Here is a 21,653-nt window from a genome sequence, read left to right as displayed (position 1 = left end):
ACCAGAAAGAATTGAGTCAGATAATGGAACTCATTTGAAAAATAGTCTTACAAACATCTGGGCCAAAGAACATAGTATTGAGTTGATATACCATATCCCCTATCATGCACCAGCCTCAGGGAAAATTGAAAGGTACAATGGACTGTTAAAAACTACCTTAAAGGCAATGAGTGGTGGAACTTTTAAAAACTGGGACAAGCACTTGGCAAAAGCTACCTGGTTAGTTAACACCAGGTGTTCGATCAGTCAAGCTGGTCCTCCTCAGTCAGATCTTCTACACACAGTAGATGGGGACAAAGTGCCTGTGGTGCATGAAAAGAATCTGCTAGGGAAAACAGTTTGGGTTTATCCTGCCTCGGGCAAAGGCAAACCCATTCGTGGGGTTGCTTTCACTCAAGGGCCTGGACACATTTGGTGGGTGATGATGAAAGATGGAGAAGTACAATGTGTACCACAAGGGAATCTAACACTAGGTGAGAATTCCTAATTTCTGCTTCTCTATCTTAATCAGTAATGCATGGAATCTTTGGGAGTCATGAACTTGTATCCCACCTTAACTATCCTTATGTGAATTCTTGCCTTGCACCATTGATCAACTGAGCTTAGCTATGCCTCACGCACACCCAAACAGTACCCATCGTGTGCGGTGGAAGCGAGGCCTGGCCCAGATACTAGCGCAGGGATGTGATGATGATGTTAACCTTTGGTCCAAATGGCAGGTGATTGTCACTTCTATTTTTTGCCGGGAGCAGCTGCCGCTCGTGCACATCGGAACCTGAAGAAGTTGAGTTGTTGGGTGGAAAAGCATGCTAGTGATACCAGCAAGGTATTATCTGAATTAGCTGATGATTTATCTTCTGTACAACATGCAGTATTAGAAAACAGAGCTGCTATTGATTTTTTGCTTTTAGCTCATGGTCATGGTTGTGAAGATTTCGGTGGTATGTGTTGTATGAACTTGAGTGATCACTCTAAATCGATACATAAGTAGATACAACAATTAGTAGAACATACTCAAAATATCAAGCAAGATGTAGTATTTTTTGGCATAGATGAATTAGTCAATTGGTTTGGCCTCACCAGATGGCCTCAAGGTTTATGTAAGATTGGTTTGCTCTTACTTTGTATTATATTGATAACTGTGATGTGTTTTAGTTGTATGTTAGCGATACTTAAGTTATTTGCCAAAGCTGTTAATATTATGAAAAAGATAAAGGTTTTGTTGAAGAATGGTTTGAGGTACAAGGACATGGACCTCTATTAAGTACCAAAAGGTTGTGAATAGTTACATAACAAGTATATTAAGAAGTTACGAGATCAACCATAAAAAAAAAAAAAAAAAATCAGACTTCGCCCGTTATGAATGTAGTAATTGAATGTTGCAATCCTAAATTTAACACAATTCAGCAACTATGAAGGTCCTAGGACTCCGTTATGCTATGAGCCGGTGGGACCTGGAGACGCTTATAGGGGCCCCCCGACAACATTTCGTCGGATAAGCCTCCCCTATCCCTCTTTTGGCTCTCTGCACTAGTGGACGCCAGACCTTCCTAATATTGAACAGAGCTCTGTTAAAGAGTGTGTGAGTATGAATGATTGTATGAAATAGAGACATGTCATTAATGCGAAGTCGATTCTTACTTGATTAAGACAACGAAATCTGTTTGATAACTTGTTAACCAATTTGTTTGATTCATTAATTGAGTGGTTTGAATAGTTTTTAGATTATTTCAGAAGGGCATTACAACATTGAAAGTATCAACCTGTTTGATTCATTAATTGAGTGGTTTGAGTAGTTTCTAGATTGTTTTAAAAGGGCATTATATTATTGAATGTATCCTTAAGTTTTGCACGTTTTTGTTATTTGCACTATATTTGTTTGAAAATTAGCACTGCAAAAATTTAAACCAAACATGGGCTTGTGCAAAAAGAAAAGGGGGGATATGTTGTGGAATGTTAGAGAGGTTTGGAGAATGTTGGAGAATATTCCTGAATATTCTCGAAGAGATAGGGGGTGCGACCCCTTTACTATGCCCAACCCCATGTTTGGGGGGCCAATTAGATCGGCCCATACTCCGGTGCTACCTGCACCAGGGATTCGCTGTGCTACAGGTAAATACACCGGGTGTCCAATAAAAAGTTATGTTGGTGGCTGGGGTGTGGTCACGGAAGCACTATATAAGCGAAAGTTGCTGCGCAATAAACCAGAAGTTCGTTTATCAACCATATTGGTTGCACGCATTTTCTTTGCCACTCCTGCATGATACAAAATAGAAGCTAGTAAAGTTTGGGGTAAAAATTTGTCAATTGAGAATCATAGAATCATAGAATCATAGAATCCTAGGGGTTGGAAGGGACCTCGAAAGATCATCTAGTCCAACCCCCCCTGCCAGAGCAGGGCCACCTAGAGTACATCGCCTAGGAACGTGTCCAGGCGGGTTTTGAATGTCTCCAGTGAAGGAGACTCCACAACCCCCCTGGGCAGCCTGTTCCAGGGCTCTGTCACCCTTACAGTAAAAAAATTCTTTCTGATATTCAACTTGAACCTCCTATGCTCCAACTTACACCCATTACCCCTTGTCCTATCACTGGTCACCATAGAGAAAAGCCTAGCTCCATCTCCCTGACACTCACCCCTTACATATTTGAAAACATTGATGAGGTCACCCCTCAGTCTCCTTTTCTCCAAACTAAAGAGACCCAGCTCCCTCAGCCTTTCCTCATAAGGGAGATGCTCCACTCCCTTAATCATCTTAGTAGCTCTGCGCTGGACTCTTTCAAGCACTTCCCTGTCCTTCTTGAACTGAGGGGCCCAGAACTGGACACAATACTCCAGGTGCGGCCTCACCAATGCAGAATAAAGGGGGAGGAGAACCTCTCTTGACCTACTAACCACACCCTTTCTAATGCACCCCAGGATGCCATTGGCCTTCTTGGCCACAAGGGCACATTGCTGGCTCATGGTCATCCTCTTGTCTACCAGGACCCCCAGGTCTCTTTCACCTACACTGCTCTCCAGCAGGTCAGCCCCCAACCTATACTGGGACATCGTGTTGTTCTTCCCCAAATGCAAAACTCTACACTTCCCCTTGTTGAATTTCATCTTGTTCCTCCCTGCCCAACTCTCCAGCCTGTCTAAGTCTCTCTGAATGGCAGCACAGCCTTCTGGTGTGTCAGCCACTCCTCCCAGCTTAGTGTCATCAGCAAACTTGCTGAGGGTACATTCTATACCCTCATCCAAGTCGTTGATGAATATATTGAACAACACCGGTCCCAGTACCGACCCCTGAGGGACTCCACTAGTCACGCCCCTCCAACCAGATTCTGCCCCATTGACTACAACTCTCTGACTCCTTCCTTTCAACCAGTTCCTGACCCACCTCACTACCTGATCACCAAACCCATACTTGATCAACTTATCTACAAGGATGCTGTGAGAGACGGTGTCAAATGCTTTACTGAAATCAAGATAAACCACATCTACCGCTCTTCCATCATCTATCCACCTAGTAATTTCCTCATAGAAGGCTATGAGGTTAGTCAAACATGATTTACCCTTGATAAAACCATGCTGACTGCTCTTGATGACCCCCATGTCCTTGATATGCCTGGAGATAGTGACAAGAACAAGTTGTTCCATCACCTTTCCAGGGATGGAGGTGAGGCTGACCGGTCTATAGTTACCCGGGTCCTCCTTCTTGCCCTTCTTGTAGACTGGAGTGACATTTGCTATCCTCCAGTCCTCAGGCACCTCTCCTGTTACCCATGACTTATTGAAGATGATGGAGAGTGGCCTAGCAATGACCTCCGCCAGCTCCCTCAGCACCCTTGGATGCATTCCATCTGGACCCATCGACTTATGGATGTCCAGATTACTCAGCTGATCCCTAACCCAATCCTCATCTACTATGTCAAACTCTTCATCTATCTTGACTACTTCTGGGGTTAAATGAATCTGGGGCTCATGCGGAAACCCTGCAGGAGTAAAGACAGAGGCAAAGAAGGCGTTCAGCACCTCTGCCTTCTTTATATCCTCTGTCACCAGGGCTCCCAGCTCATTCCTTAGTGGGCCAATATTGCCTCTAGTGTTAGTTTTGCTGGCTATGTATTTGAAAAAGCCCTTTCTATTATCCTTAACCCGACTTGCAAGGTTAAGTTCCAAGGAGGCCTTAGCTTTCCTAATTGCCTCCCTACATCCTCTGACAACAGTCCTATATTCCTCCCAAGTGACCAGCCCCCCCTTCCATGATCTGTAGATTTTCCTTTTCCACTTAAGTTTTCCCAGCAGTTCCTTTTTTAACCATGCTGGTCTCCTAGCTCCCTTACTAGATTTCCTAACCATAGGGATGCTCTGATCCTGTGCTTGCAAATAGTGGTTCTTGAATATTGACCATAGGTTTGATAAATTTTTAAAAGATTTAAAAAATGCTGATTCAAGAGACAGTTTCATATTTTCAAAGTGTATACATCACATTCGTATGCATACAGGAAGCGATGTCATTCAAATCAGCTATAAACATAGATTTCCACCAATCTTCTCACGCGCACTGTCCCCTGGTTGTCGTGGGCAGGGGTCTTTTGGAAGAAGGCTCCAAGTCTTCTTCAGGGTGTCTTTTTCACCTTTGCTGAGTTGGCAGGGCTCCAGACAATAAAACTGGTTTTTACTGGCTTTTTTCTGAGGAGTAAACTTTGCAGAAAATACAATTCCAGATTAATGCTTACCTTGTCAAAGTTAGTTGCTCTTATCTGTGACACAGACAAATGAGTGTTCTCTCTACCCCCAGTTTTCTACATTTTAACCCAATATTTTCTAAATCTGAATCAAAACACTCATTAAAATTTATCAGTACTGTATGACAATTAAAATAGTCCAACATGACATTAAATTCTCTCAGCCAGAGTTAAATTCCCCTGTGGTACACACATCAGCATCTTCCTGCATTACCCACCATGTATGTCTGGGGTCTTGAGCGGAGACAATCCCATGGATATTTGCCTTTGCCTAAAGTGGAAATGATCCAAAGTTTTTCCTAACAGATTCCTTTCACATATAACAAGGACTAGTTAGGTTAATGGCTGGTAGAGTTAGGTTGTGTTTGACTTGATCTTAAAGGTCTTTTCCAACCAGAATGATTCTGTGATTCTCTGATGCCCTTCTACTGTATGTAAAAGGTCTGATTGGACAGTACTGGCTTGACTGATAAATCCCCTGGTGATAACTAGCCAGATGGCTTGTGCCAAATGTTTATCCCAATTTTTGAAATTTTCACCACCCATTGCTGTCTGGGTGTTTTTTAGAAAGCCATTATAGCATTCAATTTTTTTCTGGAGCCTGGTGCATGACTATCACGACCCAGATAGGGCACTGTGGGAGATACAGATGGGACCCCATTGGCTTCTAAACTCCTTCTCAGAGAGGAGTGAGTCTAGGTGCCACTGGATCCAATCTTTGTCTCAGACCTGGTGCTTCTGGGGAGAGAGATTAAAATGTTATGGTCCAAGGAAATCCACAATCATAAAGTCTGATTATTTTGGTCACAAAAGTCACAATGCATATATATTCAAGCTGCACAACCTGGGAAAAAATTGTAGTAAACCCTAATAACATAATGCTATTTTGTTCAAAATCTGGTGGACTCAGCTCTACAGAAGAGGTAGAGGTATAATTTCCCAAGGTAGAAATGAGCACATGATAGTCAATCCAGTCTGTAGTGCAGTGTCAGGAGGTCACACCATGTACCACTCTACATAATATGAATATATAAGTCCCATTAAAAAAATATTGCACTGATAGCTCTCAGCCAAAACTCACAATCAATAAGACACAATCCAAGGGTGACAAAAAGAAAAGAAAGACACCTACTGCAAGCCCCACATTCATCATGGAGGGCATCCTTGACATAACATACTGATAACATTTATCAATAAAAGCATGTTTTAAAGAGCTGGCAACAATCTCCCTAAACCATGTACACAACCACTGTGATTGTTGTCCACAGCCACTTCATGGTTGCTGTTCACTTTCACATGTTGCTGTCCATTTAATTTCCAACTCTTTGGGACTCTCAAAGAAGGAAAAAAAATATGATGCACTCTCAACTGAGCTATCCAGATGTCCTCCCAATTAAGCTGGAATTCAAACTATTCAGACAATTAGTCAGAATTTGAGCCTGGGCTCAAGCTAATGATCTCAGCCCCATGTTGGGCGCCAATATCAGTTTAACGCTGGGCTGGCAATGAAACAGATGCTCTCTATTAACCACTCTCCCTTCCCAGAAAGGGAAAGCGAATAAGGGAACTTATGGGCTGGAAAATAAAGTATACAGCTTTAATGAAACAATAATGATCAAAAAGAAAACAATGCAATATATACAAATGTATTCATAACCACTATTGTGCTCCACCAAAATAACATCATCACTGAGGATGCAGGGCAGCCCTGGAAAAGTCCCAGGCTGGGCTCCTGGAATCAGCATGCAGTCGGGAGCTGGAGGCAGGAACACACAGATTCAGGCTGGCACGGATAGGGACCACAGGCAGACAAATGGACAGAATCCTCCCAGGATGCCAGCCATGGACGAAGAGAGGCTTGACCCTCGTGATCCCTCAGATTTATACTGAGTATGACATGTGGTATGGAATACTCTATTTGGTGAGTTTTGGTTACCTGTCTTGTCCTCTCCTCCCCAAAAGAGGGTTGCAGGTGTGAGTCTTCTTGTGTTGAATGTTTGAATGTAGAATGAACATGGTCCAGACTTAGTAGGAACATAGCAGGATGGTGAGATTAGTGTTGTCATGGCCTTGCGTGTGGAGGGCAAGCAGCGTCTGCAGAGGCAGAAGCGGTGGTGCTCTCTTTATGAGAGGCAGCTCTTACTTTCCAAACAGCAGCTCGTGATCACCAAACATGCATGCTCATTCTCACGATTGTGTTTTTTGTCTTACTCCTCACCAATATATGAGAAAAATTAACAACACCCACCAGGAGATTCAGAAACAAAATGCTATTGATTCTAAAATCTAGTGGAGTCAGCCAGAAATAAGACACAGTGGTATAATTTCCCAAATTAAAACTGAAAGTGTAACTAACAACCAAGGTTTTTATCTCTGTATGAAACACCGTTGCACCATGCACCACAATATACATCAATATTGAAGACCATATTGCAACTATGGTTCTTAAGAAGCTCTTACCAAGAATAAACCACATATTAACACTAATCCTGGCTACAAAGCCACATGTCACATACCCTGAATACCAAAGGTACGGCACAATTGGTTTAATTTCCAACTCTGTAAAATTTCCAAAGAAAAAGGTCTGATTCCTGCTCAGCAAAGCCATCTAGGTATCCTCCCACTGGAGCTGGAATTTAAGCAATTCAGGCAAATTAGTCAAAATTTGAACCTGGGCTCAAGCTAATTAGCTTAAGCCATGTTGGGTGCCATAAATTTGTCATGTTTTAATTCTGGGCCAGTAATTGACCAAATGACAGATGCTCTCTATTAATCCCCCTCCCTTCCCTGATAAAGAAAGGAGAGAGAATAAGGGAGAGAGACTTATGGGTTGGAAACTAAACTACACAGCTTTAATGAAACAGTAATGATAAAAAAAGAAAAAAATAATTAAATATATACAAATATACAGAAAAAACGATACCATGTTTCTCCCCCATTTCCCCCAATAACATTTATGTCACCACTGAGGCTGTAGGGAAGGCCCTGGAAAAGTCCAGACTGGACTCCTGGAGTCAGCAGCAGTCAGGAGCTGGAGGCAGGAACACACAGGGTCAGGCTGGTAGGGACTGGGACCACAGGAAGACAAACAGACGGAATCCTCCCAGGATGCCAAAGCAAACAGGAACAGGTGAAGAAGGGAACGGCGAAGGGAAGGGACGTGATGTCGCTGTTGAGATGGACAAAGCGACACGTACACACTTTTTGCTGCCGTCAAAGCACTTCCAACTTTATTGCTCAGAGCACACACCTTTATATACTCTAGCTGTCAGCATGTAATTATATGATTGGTCAAAAAGTTGTTTCTAACAGTCTCATTGACACATCAGTTTTCTCATTGGCCACCTTATCTGGCCACCGTGGTTTCCAGCTCCCTAAAGTTCTCCCCTTCCAGCCCAGCGCACGTGACTTCCTTGTCTCGAGGGTACGTGGCATATGCTACTCACTTGCCTCAAGGGTACACGGGGATCTTGTCAAGGTTGATTTTATCTAATCAGTGCCAGGCTGCTGACAGACCAGCTGCCATCCCCAACAGCTTGATCCTTTTGATCTCTCAAATTTATACCAAGTATGACGTGTATGGGATGGAATACTGTTTGGTCATTTGTCTTGTCTGCTCCTCCCTAAAGGAGGGTTGCAGGTGTGACCCCTTTACTCCCTTTCTCTTTCTGGAGCATAAGATGTTCCCCAGAACCAAGCGGTGGCCTTGGTTCTGCATACCATTCTCTAGCTGTAACTGTAAACATCAAGCATTATCAGTCCTAGAAGCAGACACTGACTGAGAAACTTGCTGTTAATTTCAGTAAGTACATATACAGATTCCCCCTTTTTGTATTTGTGCCATGAAAACCGCCTGAACAGTTTTCTGCAGGGCCCTTTGCAGGCAACTAAACAAACATGTAAGTATTAGTAGGGCAACTACAACCATAATTACAATTAACACACCTGTTTTTATCAGTGATGGTACCCATCCTCTGAGTCCCCATTGACCCAACCACTGTTCTAATCCAAAAAATCCACTTTCTTCTTGTAACGCAACACTCACTAAACAGGTATGAAATGGATGTTCCGGTTGCACCATGAAGACATAAAAGACTATCTGATTCAAGGCGTTAGCCAGCGTCACCCAGATGTGCTGACTGGTCCATGGCGTCAGCCAATGCAGGTTCTGCAGCATCTCCGTCAGATTGCTGAGAGCAAGGTTGCTGAGGCTGAAGAGCAGGGTGCACAAAGCAAGCGGAAACCCATCAAGGGCCAGCATTGTGATAGCATGGCCTGTTGTTTTATGTTTGGAACAGGTCCCAAAACCCTGGCAGAAACAAGGGCATCTGCCCTGGCATTGCCTTCTGTATAAAATCCCAGCAAGGCAGTATGACTATGAACATGCATTATAAAGTAGGGTTCAATTCTTTGCTGTATGGTATTGCATAGTTCCAAAAGTACTTCGAATAATAATTAATTGTCTACTGTTGTCACCACAGCCATATCTAGCCAAAAAAACATATGCAGAATCAGTCACAATATTTACTCTTTGAGGGAATATTTTAAAGGCAACAGCCGTAGCCTGCAGTTCTATCACCTGCAGGGAACCTTTCTGATCAACTATCTTATTTTTCCATGCAGTGCCATCATACCAAAACACAGCTGCTTTACTTGTTTTCCTGGACCCATCTGTGAATACAGTGGGCCTGTTGACTGGGTCTGGCTGTCTTAAATTCTTCTGACCAACTGGCACTTCTTGAATATTTTTTAGCAGGGGATGTGAGGGCAGATGATAAGACACCTGTCCTTGAAAATCTGTCATTGCTTCTTGTAGTTCGTAATTATTTGCCACACACCATTAGAAATACCAATTTTGTACAGGCAGAACAATCTTTTGTGGGTCACGGCCTGTCAATTCTAAAAATCTCTTTTTGGCCTTTATGATATCAGAAAGAAGTTCAAGCAGACCAGGAGCAGTCTTACAGGGATGGGCTGGCAAAAACAAACACTCCAAAATGTGAAACGGGTCATTCCAATCAGAGTTCCATTGTACAAGAGCTCCAAATGGTACAGTCTTGTCAATGAGAACAAAGAGCTACACCATTTGTGTTATTCATGACACAAATTTTGTGTGCAATGCTTTCTCTACATCCTGAATTACCTGCATTGCCTCTTCATTCAGTACTCTAGGTTCAGATGGATCATTGGAATGTTTCAACAGCTCCAGTAATGGTTGAAGCTGGGAATTGACAAGCCCAAGATAAGGATTTATCCAATTCAATGATCCCATTAATTTTTGGACATCATTAAGTGTCTTAATTCCAATGTTAAGTTTCACAGGTTGAGACGTTACTTGCCTATTTGTCACAGTCATTCCCAGACATTTCCAGGGCTCTACTTTCTGCACCTTTTTCAGGGGCAATGATCAGACCAAATTGCTGCAAAGATTGTTTAGCCAGGTTTTCCATCTCATCCAACTGCTCCCTGCTGCTTGCAACAAGTAAAATGTCATCCATATAATGATAGCAATACCAATTCGGAAATGCCTCTCGCACAGGTGATAATGCTTGGGCCACAAACCATTGACAAATTGTCAGCGTTTTTCATGCCCTGGGGCAAGACTTTCCACTGATACCTTTTTGAAGGTTCAGCGTGATTTACAGAAGGCACAGAAAAAGCAAACTTCTCCTTGTCTTGTAATGCCAATAGGATGGTAAAAAAGCAATCTTTTAAATCCATCACCACTATGTTCCATTCCATGAGAATCGTGGTAGGTGATGGAAGGCCCGGCTGTAGCGCCCCCATTGTGACCATAACAGTATTCACATGTTGTAGGTCATGCAAAAGTCACTATTTCCCAGATTTCTTTTTTATGACAAACACAGGAGTATTCCATGGACTTTGAGAGGGTTCAATGTGCCCGGCAGCCAGCTGTTCTGATACCAACTCTTGCAGGGCCTTCAGTTTTTCCAGGGGCAGGGGCCACTGATCCACCCACACAGGGTTATCTGTTAACCAGGTTAAAGCAAGTGTGGGTCCTCGAATGCCCTGCAACACAGTGGCCCCTGTGAAAAATCTGTGGTGATTTTCACTCTCCATCGTGACAGGCAGTCCCTTCCCCAAAGATTCAATGGGTCTGACATTACATAGGGCCTTATGATTGCCTGCTGCCCCTCAGGATTGGTAATCAGCACAGGCATAGCTGCCATTCCCCCTTGAGCAGACCCCCCCAGCCCAACCACTCCCATCCCAGCATTTACAAGTGCCATGTGGCAGGCCAAAGATGTTGCAATGTAATAGTTATATCAGCCCCAGTGTCCAACACCCATAAGTTTCACCATTGATGGAGTATGTCCCTTACTGGAGATGGTGCAGGTCATCTGTGGTCTCTGTGGGGAAACAGTCTGCGATCAGAACCCTTGCGGTGGGCCTGTTGATCCAAATCCTCTGTCGCAATGCTCTAGAAATTGTTTTGGGAACACAACTCAAGAAGGGTACAAGTTTAGCAATTCGAGTGCCCTTAGGGATAGTAACAGGGGGATAGGGGGTAGAAACCATAGTACGTATTTGCCCACTGTAATCAGCATCAATGCCCCCCACATGTACAATTAAACTGCTCAACGTGCTACTAGATCTTCCAGTTAATAACACACTCTTTTGTCTTGTTTTTTGATTTGATAGGGCAATTAGCTTTAACAGGTCCTTCCTGCCCACACCCAAAACATTTCAGGGCCAATTTAGTCTTCAAAGCTGTTGCTAATGCGGCCATTTCATGCGCTACTGTACCGACTTTAGAGCAAGCAGCCACCATGTCAGGGACAGTGGGATCACCAGGCAAGGCCTCAATTATTTTTTGGCAATCCTCATTAGCATTGTCCTTTGCCAACTGCTTATCAGTCCTAGAAGCAGAGACTGAATGAGAAACTTGCTGTTAATTTCAGCATGTGCAGCTACTTAGAATAGACTTAGCTGAAAGCAAAATTATAGGACAGAAAATTAGCTCTACCCTGGCCCAAACCAGGACATTGTAAAACCTCTTCTGACTCAACAGGAAAACTAGCAAGTAAGTTTTGTAAGATCTCTAAAAGGCTTGGCAGAGGTTGTACTGGGTCTGGCTACAAGAGGAAAGCAAAATTGGATCACTTCTTGCAGTGCCACTAACAGTATAATACTCAGTGAGGGTAAATATCCCATTGATCCAACTAGAAAAATTAAGAGACATCTATATACAAAAAGAAGAGAGCCATACAGCAGTTTGCAGTTGGCTGAATCTTGGACTGCAAGAGCTAATTCTAAATTCACTTTTACTCTTAAAGTGACATTCATGGACAAAAAGACAGAAAGAATGGTAAAAAATAGTACTAGCACACAATCCTGTTTTCATGAGAGAACTTCTGATATATCTGTCTGCTTGTTAACCAAAAGGCTCTGCACATAAAGCAAATAGAGTACATTATGAAACAGATCAGTTGTAAAAAGACAGAAGTAACAATTAAACAAGAAAATACTTATGGAAATACAGAGAAGGAAAATGTGGGAAATAGAATCTATCTAATCTCATGTATACTTAGTTAAAATAACCTAATTAAAAAAAGAGGAATGGAGAAAAAGTATTTTTAAAAGATGAGTAGAACTTTTAGAATGGTTCAAGTGGCACAAGCTATAGCATTTTTTTCCCACGGTAACACTTTTTGGAGTCCCACCTGAAGAAACCTAAATTTCCTTTAGCAGTCTAGTAATGAGAAATTTCCATCTGACTGAAATATACTGAGATTTCACAGCTTCAGGCATAAGATTATTTTATTGGGTTAAATCATATACATAGACTTAGAAACTTGAATTTAGATAACCTTTTTTTAAGAATTACTGTTTTAAACCATTTTTTATATATTTTGCACTTAATTCCACACATTTGTCATATTAATATATATTTTTCTCTTTGGTTTCTTTGGTAGCTTCAGTCAGAAAGCTTAAAAAGACCCAATACGAAGTTCCAGAAAAAAAATTTCTTCCAGGAAGTTAAAATAACAACAAATCAACAACAAAAAGAGACATCAAAAAAACCCACCCACCACCAATTCAAAAACCCCAAAGAAAAAAAAGAATTAAAATAGAAAGAGAAAAAAAGACAAAGCTACAAAAGTAAGAAGATACTACTCTGACAATCTTTATTCTTTAATGTGATATCTGGATTATCAAGGGACTCTGAAAGAAAATGTGGTTCTTAGTAGTCATTGGCTGTCTTTAGCTATAGATCTTCAACAGAAGACTGTCTCTTTGTCAGATCTCCGAGATATTTAAACTAAGGGACTACTAAAGAGATGTCAAATTATGTGAAAAGACAGCTTAAGATACACAGGGCCGTGATCTGTATTTTATTTCAAAAAATACTGCCTCAGTAAAGAAAGAGAAATAGGTATCATTCACAGGGAACATAAAAGGAAATTTAGGTGCATTTTGGGCTTCCTTGTTCCTCAAAGTCATGCTCACATCTTTGGAAGATGAAAGAGTGTGTTTAGCTGTGGAACAAGCTCAAGATCCTACACAGGCTTCAAGAAACTGTACTTGGTATTGGAAGATGTGCTGAAGTCTGCAGTACAATTTGTAAAATTTTGTAAGAAAAAGGAACAAATATTCACTAATAGTTACTACACACAGAATACATGCACCCCTGATACTTACTTTTGAAATCACATTGCACAGCTTTATGTAAGGCAGAAGAGGTAAGGCATCAACAGGCTACTCTGACCCTCAATTGGAATATTTTTAAATGAACTAAAATAATGGAACAGTTGCTTTTTTTTTTTTTTTTTTTTTTTTTTTCCCCATGTATAAAGACACAGCAAATAGAAGAAAGGCTGAAAAAGTCCTTCTGAAACACACCTTATGACTATTTAATATGACATTAAAGGAAGTGGCCTGAGTGGGTTTCTCAGCAGCCATTTAAAACTGAAGGTAGGTAAAAATTCCACTAAGCATGGAACATCCAGTACCCAAAGAGTAGTATGGGAAATTTGGTCTGGATTACTTGAAGGCCAAACACAGACTTAGTTACAACTTCTGCCTCCAATTATTTCACATGAATTTCAATATGTATGGAAGGAAAAGAATCCTATCTTTCTCAAGAAGATAAATACTCTCAAAAGGTAGCTGCTTTCTAGTTCAGAACATAATCCTCCCCTTTCCTTGTTGTGTTTTGGTTTTAAAATACTTATATTTTGAGAAAATAGCACACAAATCGTTTTGAGGAATAAATTATTTAAAGACTATATATATGCCTTTCCAGAAATCTCTGACAACTGGGTACAAATTTAATCAAATCATCACAGAAGCTGATTTTGAAAAATTGATTTCTAAAATCTTTTTTGTTAAATTTTTCAGTTTTCTGACCTGCTACTGAGCTGGCCAGAACTGAGAATTTTATAAAATGTGTAATAGCTGTTGGATTTTTAGAAAAATCTTACTATGTGCATTGTTATTATTTTTTCAAACCAGTACTTTTGGACAGCAAAAAAGAATTGATGAGGAGTGATCCAAATCACAGAGAACTTAGTATTACATCAATCTGATCTGTAGATTTGTATGTGGAGATGAAGTGGTACTTTTTAGAACTGCAGGGATGCATCAGACAGGAGATGTTCAAGACTGACCTTGAATTTTAAAATCCATCTCCACATAGAACTTTTCAGAATAATAATCATAAAAAAATCTCATTAATTTGAAACAAATTGATTTTTTCAAGTAATTTTTACACTTTGTTTGCCTGTTGCTCACAGAGAACATTTAGTCTAAGCAGAAAGCACAAATCCATTGAATTTGTCCTCTACACGTGTATTTCTGGCTTATAGCAATTTAAATGCAGTTCAGGTTCTGTATTATTTCTGTACAAGCATAACCCCCCCCAAAGAACTAAACAAGTAAAAGACATAGAAAGAAGGCTGTTGTCCAAAGAAAGGGTAAGTCTTTAGTCTGTGTCAAAATAAGAAACAGATGATTCACTGTATGGTTCCTCAAAACTAAATCAACTGAAGTGACAGATATGGGTTATTTCAAAAAAAATTTGTAGTGCTCTATAATTGGAAAGAGTATTGCAAATAAGGAATATGTAAATTCAGAGGCTATTGTGCAGGAAGGGTAAGGAGGAAGTTCTTTGAAAAGGAGCTAATTGCCAAAATATCGGAGGGGGTGTGTACTTACATCCAAACCTAGCACTTGAAGAGGTGTCCCATGCAACATGGTTTAGTACTCATAACTACAGTTTCCAAAAGACACAGGCTACATAGAAATAAAGTAGTAGTATCTATTTAATAGTCAATACCCTAGAGAGGTGGAAATCAGCTAAATCACCATTCCAGCTTTTAGGAACCATGATACTTTTTTTCACAACAAAAATATGAGCCTTTCAACACAGCTTCAATAAGTACGGTTATGAAGAAAGGCTCTATTGATGTTGAAACAAAACATTTCTTTAGTCACTGAAATACTGAGAAATATTTGCCATTCTGTGTCCCAAAGTGTAACTGGGACAGTCAGTTATTTGGTAACATACAGGATAAAGTCAATCCTCTCACCCTCTTACTTCCCCCCAAATCAGCCCTCAGGTTAAGGATTTTTTTTTTTAAGACAATGTTTGAAAGATATATTTATTGCAGTAGTTGCAAGTAGTGTATGCAGGTGCATGTATGCCAATGAAAATTATTCCTTTCTAATACAGAGAAGTCCAAAATTAGGTGGGAAATTGCATTTGAATCATGTAGAAACTAGAAACTACATAGTTAGATCTGATGGGTTGAACATAGACTGTCAAGAATTGTCTCAGAATAATAAAAAAATTGATTTCCTGTATGTCTGATAGGTGCCCCAGGCACAATTTGAGCATTGTGAGCACAATGAGAAAGCAATTACCAAAGTGTATACTTGTTCTAGGATATAAACTTTCATTTTGGAAGGGTTCAAACACAACTCGTGACATTCGTTTTAAATAAATGAAATGTGAAAACACTATGAATTTATTAGTATATAACACTTTAATATTTAGTCAAGGAACCATGACATCTAAAAACTCACTACTTAATTAAGAACTCACCCAGTACTTTAATGATGACAAATTCTGTGAGGGTTATGGAAAAGCTTGTATAATTATGATGTGGCTCTTTGCTGACTGGATGCAAACTTGTGCCTTGGACTCTCGCTATTTCTAGCACATGAGATTTAGGAGTGTTTGGCACACAAAAGCATTATGTGTTTGCTTGAATTCAACTCCAGTAATATTTGTCTGGGGGTCAAAAATGTGTTAGCTTTCCAGTAAGGATCAATTGAATTGATCCATTCATTACCCTGGAACATTAACACCTGCATTTAGGCAAAACATCCTGCTGTTTAACTAGCACCAGATGAGTCAGACTCCATTACAATTTTTTTTTTGTCATGAGCCACAAATACATTTAAAAACTATTTCAGTACTACAAGGTATTTCATGTTAGAACTAATGTTTAGCAGAATCCAATTATTTCACAGTAACAGTATTATTACTAGTGAAACCACAAGAGCAAACCAAAGGATAAAGTTTTACTTAAATCTGAAATAGCTTGTTAATGCCTACACTTCAATAAAATACCTATGTTAAATCTTGCCCATGCCTACCTTAATGCATGTTACAGTCATTAATATAAGCAATGGAGAACTTGAAATACAACAGGGCGTTACCAAATTATTTTTAAAAATACTTGTTTGTAAGTATTGTTTTGTCAAAACCTATTTTGTTCTTTTCTAGCTGCAGATAAAGAAAATACTCAAGAATTATTCTGCAGTTTTACAGTACTAAAGTGGAAGATTAAAAATAATTTAATTCTTATTTGTGGAAGTGCCTGTGTTTCCTTAAAAAGTACAATATGGTTCTAAAAGCTTCACAATATCCCTTTGTTAGGTAAGCTACTGCAAAAAGTTCCCATGTACAAACTTGTGCTCAAAGGAAGAGGGCAGAAAGAATAAAAATTTTGAGTAATCATTACAGTTATGTATGAAAAACTTTTAGTCATACAGTGAAAAAAATAATAAAAAGCTATGTCAAAACAAATGAGTAAAATTCTGTTGTTATATCAATTACTGCACTGCAGCACTTTTTAAAACCTGATTTTTTTATGCAAAAGAAATCCCTTATCTCAATGTGTGCTGTTGTCAATAATATGGTACATGTTGGTAAACCTGTGACTACTAAGAGAAATGCAGATTACAGCTGCACACTCAGGCTTTTAATTTCATACCTCTGAAAATCATCAGCCCATATTAGATACAGCTAACAGGAATTTGATTCCCTCAAATGAATTCTGCTACCTTTTTCTTTCAAAGTAATCTGAATGTTTGTAGTAGGCAAAACAAAGCTATATATGACTCCAGGTAGTACAGAAGGGGAAAAATTCAACTCTTAACTAGTGAGAATCTTATGCAATTTATTCAATAATCTGTAATTAATTTTATAAGTGTATATTATATAACACACCAAACACATCCCATCAAGGAGTAGGTATATCCTTTGGCATATTACACAGTACAGTAATGGTCCAAATCCTCTCAACTAAGACAACTTTAGATTTTAGGTTTCTATTGTTTAATTATAATTTCTTTCTGATAATTTTATTATAATAAATGCCAAACAAATAGAAATTAAAAAAAATCTGTTTGCTATTGGGAAAGCCACATGGCCAGGAAACAAATTGCTTATGAACAAGAAAATGTTTGTATTAACTATTAAAAAAAGTTTCTTTAGTATAAATAGCGTTAGAAATGGCTAACAGGCTAGTGACTTCATTTTAGACTGCATCTTTTTTTCTTGCTTTTATTGTTAGTGAGCTTCCGTGTGAAGTATTTGCAGCTCATTCTACTACTAATATGTGACGTCATACAGGCCCTCTATTCTCAAAGTATTAAATCCCCACTATAAAAGTTTCTCATGGCCCTGAGAAATACAGTATTTCATCATTCGCTACAAAAATGTCCTGCTTACAAAGCTGGAGGGGTGATTTCTGCTTTTTCTAATTCTCTCTACTTTAACAATACTTATCTTAGCACAACATGTGGCTTTTTGTACAGTGAAGAAAACACCATGAACAAAATGGTGAGCAAATATTGTTGTCCAGAAAAAATCCAGTGGTGAAACATCAAAAAGGCATTTTCCATAGGAACAATTACTAACTAGATTCTGAGGAGTCATTAATCAATTCAAGTTTAATGTTTTCTCTGTACATGAGAATATTTTGGAATACTGTTACTAATCCTCAAAAATTGCATAATGCATTAGAATTCTGCAAGCTACTTTCATAAAAAACAACCTCCTACCATAAATTAAATTTGTAAAAGTAAATAAAAAAGGATAAAGTTTTACTTATTGAGGAACACTTGTTCTAGATAAACACATTTGAAAACACAGCAGGGTTTAATACTCCCCTTAAAAGTTTAGTTGGTTTAGATTTTTTCTGTTTGCAAATCTGCTACTTCTGTTATTCTCCAGAAAGGTGAACTGCTTGTGAATGGCTGTGGTAATGCAGTTGAAGTAAATGCTTCTGAAAACTTTCAATAGCATTTTTTTCAATTTACAAAATGTGAAAACATCTTTCAAATAGTAAAAAAAAAAAAAAAAAAAAGGCTAATATACAACATTAAAAAAAAAATCATTTGTGAAGGAATTCAGTGTGATTATCCAGGCTCATACCCGTTTACTCCTCAGATACTGGTAGCTATCTCCTTCTCAGACAAACCTCTATATTAAGCCAGAGAAATGCATACATGGCCAGTTAGCCAAAGCAGAATAGTCATTCAGCTTTCCCCAAATTTATACTATCATAAATTACCATTTCGATAGCATTATAAAGAAATTGAAGCATACAAGGAACAAACTCTAGTTTCTTTTTATATAAAAATGTACTTTTGAAAATGTGTTTGGCACAGTGCTAAATCATATAGTTAATACTAAATATTGCAAGATACAATAAAACCCTGGAGTTAACTTGTGTTTACACCCTTTAAGGGATAAAAATAAAAAGATACCAGTTATTCAGAAGTCAGCCTATACAAACTGTATAAACAATATTTTATGTCTTGTTTTGAAAACCGCTAATATAGTAAATTTTACAAAAAAGACTGCAAAATAATATAAATTGATTTAAACAAATCTTTACAACAAGTAATTCAAATGGAAACAGACAAGTAACAAAGAGAAGTAAAAAAATTTATTGCAGTATTCATTCCACCAGATTCGCTGGGGATCCCTTTTTTTGTATTATTTCAGGATGACCTAATACAACAAAATCTACATTTACAAAAACTCCTCCTGCAGATAGGTCATAGATACTGCATGCTTTTTTTCTTTACTTTTTCTTCTTGAACAGAATAAATTATATATCCAGGAGATTCTGCCATTTTACAGCCTGGAAAAACAATGTTTCCCTAGAAACTGGACTAAGCTAAAGAAAGCCATCTGCTGCTAGGTTAAACTCCAATAACACTTTATTAAGAACATTAACAGACTAATTTCCAACATTCACTTGTTTATTTTTTTAAACAGAAAGGTTTTTTTTCAAGATATAAACAAATTTTTGTTAAACTATAATACAGTGGGAGTAAAAATGAACTGAGAAGTTTCTGCTGCACAACAGCGAAGGAAGCTCCCACATAAATGTTTACCAAACATTTCCTGTGTCCCAGGTTCCATTCTTACTCTTCCTTTAACTGATTTTTTTTTTTTGTCAGAAAGTTGGTATTTCAAGTTTTTCTGTTATTTCAATTCCTGTACATTTGGCTGCATGTACAAATTCATTAGCTGGAAGTTCCGTCCTTGGCAGCATACAGTGATCGTAAAGTCTGAACAACTTTATTAGTCAGCTTATTAGCACTTGTTAGAGCAATTTTTTTGTAAATAATGTCTGACTCTTTAATAGTGTCTACCCAAGGCACCAGTTTGCGGCCATCACGGCGCTTAGCCTCAGTCCAGGAGCCACTGTAGGAGCCTGCCATCCACTGAACACTGAAGCCATTGCTGGTTTTCTGTACTACTCTTGCAATTTGTGGTCGGTCTTTGTACTTTGGACAGCAAATAGCGATGACATCCATGACATCAACACTTTCATTCAGCTGTGCTGCCAACTCCGTAGAGTCTGAATTTCGTTTTGACCTTCTCAATGACTAAAATATTAGGGGGAAAAAAGACCAAGTGTTACACAAAAGAACTTTAGTGAAATTATTGCTTTTATTGCTTTTAATCCCTTGACGCCGGGAGTTGGGATTTCCCGGCACACATTCCATTGCCGGCAATGAGACGCACTGTGACCGCCAGCGCCAAGGGGTTAACATATCCTTGTAAAACCACATACTCTTAATTTGTACCCGTGTCTTTATCACTTATTGATATATAAAATTATATATACACACGAATCATAAAGCTACATAAAATCTTGGCAACAATAAAAAGAATAACACACAGTACATACCAAAGAAAATTAATAAATTTTTATATGGGATAAATCTCATTTTCTAGTTTTTTTTTTAATTGTTTTTTTCTGTTAAACTTTCTACAAAAGTTGTATAAATGGTTAAGTAGAGAATCTCTATCAACAAAATGCCTTCTTTCATATCAATTACATTTACTTGGTGTACATTTAATATAATAGACTGACATTTATAAGCACATAAAAATAATTTTACGTAATACGCTGCGAAATACGTTGACTCCTCCTCCGCCTCACCCCTGAAGTGCCTCCTCCTCTATCCTCCCCATCACTTTCATCATCCTCTGTCTCAGCTGAATTGTTTTTAGGGCTGCCTCCTCCAAGCAGCGAGGTAATTGCTTTGTTCCGAGCATTTGAGCTAGCTGACACCTCTCCATCTTCTTCCTCTTCATCAGGATCCAAATGTTCCATAAGGAGCTTGAACTATAAAAAAACCCAAACCAAAACAGATCAGTCCTCATTCTAACTTTAAAATTAGACATTCATAACACACTACATTAAAACAAAAAACATATTAAAGGATAAAGAAACAAAGGTAAAACAACAGGGGGACAACTTCAACATTGTGTGTTTTGTTCTACAAATGTTTTACTTTCATTTCCTAGTAGATATGTAAATGCTTTCTTCCTGCATTTCCAAAATTGCAAGTTTTCTCTAGTTAATATTGGGGGGGGGGGGAAAGAATGTTCCTATGATGGAAACAGTCAAGGATAAAGTCAATAAGTAGAGGTATATGGGATGGATACCAGAAATTAGAAAATACTCTGTGCAGATGAATAGATAAATATCCTTTAGTTGAAATTAATTTGTATTGTGTTTAAATTTATTAGAAGACTTTGAAAGATAATCCTGCTAAAGATCCTGAAAGGAAATGGTGAGTTATCAGTATATTGCATAAGATTACCAGGAACTTAACATTTTGAAATGTTTATCCAATACATCAGCATCTATTTTCAATTTTATACCGTGTTACGTAGTTTGAAAGGATTTCACATTTTCTGAAAGACACTTTACTTACATCTAAGTACTGTTTTACTATACTCCTCTTCACTTCTTCAGTGATCTTGGAATTAGCCATATCACTCCGCAAAAAATCTAAAGTTTGTTTTGGATGGAAATGAACTCCTGTCTTTCTGTTTATCGCTTTATCATAAACTTTTGCAGATTCAGATGGAGAATATTTCTGAATTTTACTGTTTAAAGAAAACAAAAGGGAAGAGCTTTTAAGGAAAGCCCAAAGCAATTTCAAGGAAAACATAAAATATTCAGTACAAGTAGTTATATTTTAATCATTCTTTATACAATAGACATCCTTGTAAGAAATGAAATCATTGCTTTTTTACAAGCCAAAGTTTCATTATATCCAAACTATTACATTTATGTTTTTTCTATTATAGAAATCTATTGCTTCTAGAATTACTAACACTCAACTTTTTTAAA

The 21,653-nt window shown here is 38.6% G+C and overlaps 1 protein-coding gene across 1 annotated transcript in view; it reads right to left on the bottom strand.

The window, feature by feature from the left end:
- Positions 1-18,916: 18,916 nt before the first annotated feature.
- The window catches only part of LOC139789214 (nipped-B-like protein), a 148,859-nt gene continuing 146,122 nt past the window's right edge, over positions 18,917-21,653 (bottom strand). Inside the window, exons 44-46 of the mRNA XM_071729725.1 lie at positions 21,232-21,406; positions 20,451-20,636; positions 18,917-19,890 (exon numbers count right to left, since the gene is read on the bottom strand). Coding sequence (XP_071585826.1) covers positions 19,525-19,890; positions 20,451-20,636; positions 21,232-21,406 — 727 coding nt within the window. The 3' untranslated portion in view covers positions 18,917-19,524. The remainder of the gene's footprint in view (positions 19,891-20,450; positions 20,637-21,231; positions 21,407-21,653) is intronic.

Source organism: Heliangelus exortis, chromosome W (assembly GCF_036169615.1).
Source record: "Heliangelus exortis chromosome W, bHelExo1.hap1, whole genome shotgun sequence".
Lineage (NCBI taxonomy): Eukaryota > Metazoa > Chordata > Aves > Apodiformes > Trochilidae > Heliangelus > Heliangelus exortis.
Note: the sequence above shows the minus strand (reverse complement) of the source record. Positions and strands in the feature narration are given on the sequence as shown.